Below are 4,492 nucleotides of genomic sequence, written 5' to 3'. Positions count from 1 at the left end.
ACAGTTTGCTCTTACCAGTTCAGAGTGATAATACAGTTTGCTCTTACCAGTTCAGAGTGATAATACAGTTTGCTCTTACCAGTTCAGAGTGATAATACAGTTTGCTCTTACCAGTTCAGAGTGATGATACACAGTTTTTTACGGAGTTGTGGAAACTTGAAAAAGTCCAAGAGGGAGTGACTCTTTTCTTCTTGCTTTTCTCTGTCCATTGTTTGTCCTATTTTCTAAATATAAAATGTGTAATTACATAAACCAAAAAAAAACACCTTTCAAGAAATTAAAATATCATAGTTTCTCCTCTTATTATCGTTTATCCTCATTTTAAACTACAGATGATATCTGCCGATAGATTGCACCATAATATGCTAACACTCAAGAACAACATTAAATAAATTTTTATCCAGACTATGACAAAAATAGCTATAGGAATCGAAAAGCTCTGGAGATTTTCAAAGTAATGAACAGGAAATTACACGTCAAAAGCTCTGTATCTTTCCATGTTGTTATTTATGTTTCTTTTACTAAAAAAATGATTTTGGAGCAGAACAAAAAGAAATCTAACAAGAAATATTCGGATGACCTCGAAAAGTGTTCCGACTTATTTTTACCTCATAATGAAACTTTTGTGGCTTTATTATTGTACTTTTTCATAGAGTGTTATGTTCTGCAGTGGTGTGGTGATTCTAAAGCTCTCGGATAATATTAATGTCAAATTTTCATTGGTCTAATTTCAATATCAAACAAAAATATATTATTGGAATCGTTGCAAAGCAAAGAGAAATATATGGCTACCAACCAGTCAACATGTGTATATACCATACAATACGACCAGTCAACAGTGTAGCTCGGTATATACCATACAATACAGTCAACATGTGTAGCTCGGTATATACCATACATTACAAACAGTCAACATGTGTAGGTCGGTATATACCATACAACACAAGGAGTCAGCATGTGTAGCTCGGTATATACCATACAATACAAATAGTCAACAGTGTAGCTCGGTATATACCATACAATACAGTCAACATGTGTAGCTCGGTATATACCATACAATACAGTCAACAGTGTAGCTCGGTATATACCATACAATACAGTCAACATGTGTAGCTCGGTATATACCATACAATACAAATAGTCAACAGTGTAGTTCGGTATATACCATACAATACAAATACTCAACATGTGTAGCTCGGTATATACCATGCAATACAAATAGTCAACATGTGTAGCTCGTTATATACCATACAATACAATACAAATAGTCAACATGTGTATCTCGGTATATACCATACAATACAATACAAATAGTCAACATGTGTAGCTCGTTATATACCATACAATACAATATAAACAGTCATTATGTGTAGCTCGGTATATACCATACAATCAGTCAATACGTGTAGCTCAGTATATACTATACAATACAGTCAACATGTGTAGGTCGGTATATACCATACAATATAAACAGTCATTATGTGTAGCTCGGTATATACCATACAATCAGTCAATACGTGTAGCTCAGTATATACTTACAATACAGTCAACATGTGTAGCTCGGTATATACCATACAATACAGTCAACACGTGTAGCTCAGTATATACCATACAATACAAACAGTCAACACTTGTAGTTCAGTATATACCATACAATACAAATAGTCAACACATGTAGCTCAGTATATACCATACAATACTGTCAATATGTGTAGATCGGTATATACCATACAATACAGTCAACATGTGTAGCTCGGTATATACCATACAATACAAATAGTCAACATGTGTAGCTCGGTATATACCATACAATACAGTCAACACATGTAGCTCAGTATATACCATACAGTGTAAAGTGTAAAGAATGGTTCGAGAAGAGTGAATAATGGTCCGAGAAGTGTAGAGAATGTCAAACGGCCACAAGCGATATAGGACAGGTACAAGTGTGCCACAAATTCACCAGAACTTGTATTTTTATCGGGTACTATAGTATTAAAGTCCAGCCTTTTTTGGACACTTTTTTTTCATAGATTTGTCCAATTCTATAACGTACTTGGGTCTGGCTAATATCCTACAGGAACTCTAGGTGAATTGTCTTCAAGTCACGAAAAAAATACAGCAATGGACGATCACAGCTGGTGGCATGAGAAGAAAAGATGCACCATCAACCTGCCTACACTAAAGACCAGTGATCACAGTTGGTGGCATGAGAAGAAACAATGCACCATCAACCTGTCTACACTAAAGACCAGTGATCACAGCTACTGGTATGAGAAGAAACGATGCAACATCAACCTGTTTACACTAAAGATCAGTGATCACAGCTAGTGGTATGAGAAGAAACGATGCAACATCAACCTGTCTACACTAAAGACCAGTGATCACAGCTGGTGGTATGAGAAGAAACGATGCACCATCGACCTGTCTACACTAAAAATCAGTTTTCCAGACTTCTGCTGAGGTCTTACCAATCATGAACGTATCCAAAACAAACAACTTCTAGGGAAACCCTCAATCCAAGTTATTCGTCATATGTTGGGAAAAGCCCACAAGTTCAGATTTCAGGTCTCGTAAACAAGATGTGTAACCGTTCTTTCAAGGATAATACCAGTCACCATAACAATATTCATAGATGCGACGTGTAACAGTTGTTTCAAGGGTAATACCTGTCACCACAACAATATTTATAGATGCAACGTGTAACAATTGTTTCAAGGGTAATACAGTCACCACAACAATATTTATAGATGCGACGTGTAACAGTTGTTTCAAGGGCAATACCTGTCACCACAACAATATTTACATAATACGTTTTCTGCATTGGCCCATCGCAAGTATCGAACCAAGATTTTTAACATTAGCCATGACACTTACCACTGAGGGTAGGAATGATAAATAAATTGGATAAAAAATGTATTTAAAAACTGCAAAGATTAAAACAATCACATCTGTTAACAGGTAATATAATTTCTCTATATTGCTAAAAGTTTTCAACCTTTAAATACTATGATTGTTTTAAAAATCAAACAGCAATATGAAGTATTTTCAATTTATCCCGAAGTAAGACAGCGTCATAGACTATTAAAAAGTGATCAAAAAGGTTCAGAATGACGTAAAAGTGCGAGCGTATTTTGTTTTATGTTTCATAAGGACTGTTGAAGAAGAGATCACCCTTCGAATCTTTACATCTCTATTTGGTTTTCTTAAAATAGTTTACTTGTATATCCTAATTCCTCAGTTTTTAATAAATCCCGTTTCGTTTAGCCCAAGTTTATCTTCATAGTTTAATATATAATGCTCAAATATCAAAACAAATTGTTCTCAATGAAACATATTTCAGTCGTCGTTAGTTCTAACAATTCTCAAACTGAGGATATCAAGTTTACCAAAGTAAAACATGTACCATTAATTTCGCCAACAAGTCATCTGGAATGTCCTTCCTGTTCTTGGTGGCTATGTGGGATAAAACTGAAGCTGCTTCTTTGTAACGTCCATGGACGATAAGGAACCTTGCTGACTGTGGAAGATACCTGAAACCATCAAAACGAGAGAACCATTGTAACTAGTATCAGAACGTATACGACAAAAGACAATTAATGATGCCTCAATAAGGGCAGAACCAGATACTACAACTAGAACCATTAATGCAAATAGTATTATTAACAAAAGTAATACATAACACTATAAGAAAAACACTTACAGTCAGCATTAAGACAATAACACTAATGAATCTCAGCAGATAAAAAACAAACAATTTATCGTTACATAAAGAACCACAACGATCACATTAAATATTCTCAACTGACAAGAAACAAGCAGTTTATCGTTACATAAAGAACCACCACGATGACATTAAATATTCTCAGCTGACAAGGAACAAGCAGTTTATCGTTACATCGAGAACCACAACCATGAAAATAAATATTCTCAGCTGACAAGGAACAGGCAGTTTATCGTGGTTCTCGATGTAACAACGATGACATTAAATATTCTCAGCTGACAAGGAACAAGCAGTTTATCGTTACATCGAGAACCACAACGATGACATTAAATATTCTCAGCTGACAAGGAACAAGCAGTTTATCGTTACATCGAGAACCACAACGATGACATTAAATATTCTCAGCTGACAAGAAACAAGCAGTTTATCGTTACACCGAGAACCACCACGATGACATTAAATATTCTCAGCTGACAAGGAACAAGCAGTTTATCGTTACATCGAGAACCACAACGATGATATTAAATATTCTCAGCTGACAAGGAACAAGCAGTTTATCGTTACATCGAGAACCACGACGATGATATTAAATATTCTCAGCTGACAAGGAACAAGCAGTTTATCGTTACATCGAGAACCACAACGATGACATTAAATATTCTCAGCTGACAAGGAACAAGCAGTTTATCGTTACATCGAGAACCACAACGATGACATTAAATATTCTCAGCTGACAAGGAACAAGCAGTTTATCGTTACATCGAGAACCAC

General features: G+C 35.4%; 1 protein-coding gene across 1 annotated transcript in view; it reads right to left on the bottom strand.

The window, feature by feature from the left end:
• LOC106476446 (organic cation transporter 1-like) overlaps window positions 1-3,551 on the bottom strand; it is a 13,171-nt gene extending 9,620 nt beyond the window's left edge. Inside the window, exons 1-2 of the mRNA XM_013937105.2 lie at window positions 3,404-3,551; window positions 112-224 (exon numbers count right to left, since the gene is read on the bottom strand). Coding sequence (XP_013792559.2) covers window positions 112-224; window positions 3,404-3,406 — 116 coding nt within the window. The 5' untranslated portion in view covers window positions 3,407-3,551. The remainder of the gene's footprint in view (window positions 1-111; window positions 225-3,403) is intronic.
• Between the last annotated feature and the right edge of the window lie 941 nt (window positions 3,552-4,492).

This window comes from Limulus polyphemus, unplaced genomic scaffold (genome assembly GCF_000517525.1).
Source record: "Limulus polyphemus unplaced genomic scaffold, Limulus_polyphemus-2.1.2 Scaffold10599, whole genome shotgun sequence".
In the NCBI taxonomy this organism is placed as follows: Eukaryota; Metazoa; Arthropoda; class Merostomata; order Xiphosura; family Limulidae; genus Limulus; species Limulus polyphemus.
This window is presented reverse-complemented; position numbering and strand designations above follow the sequence as displayed.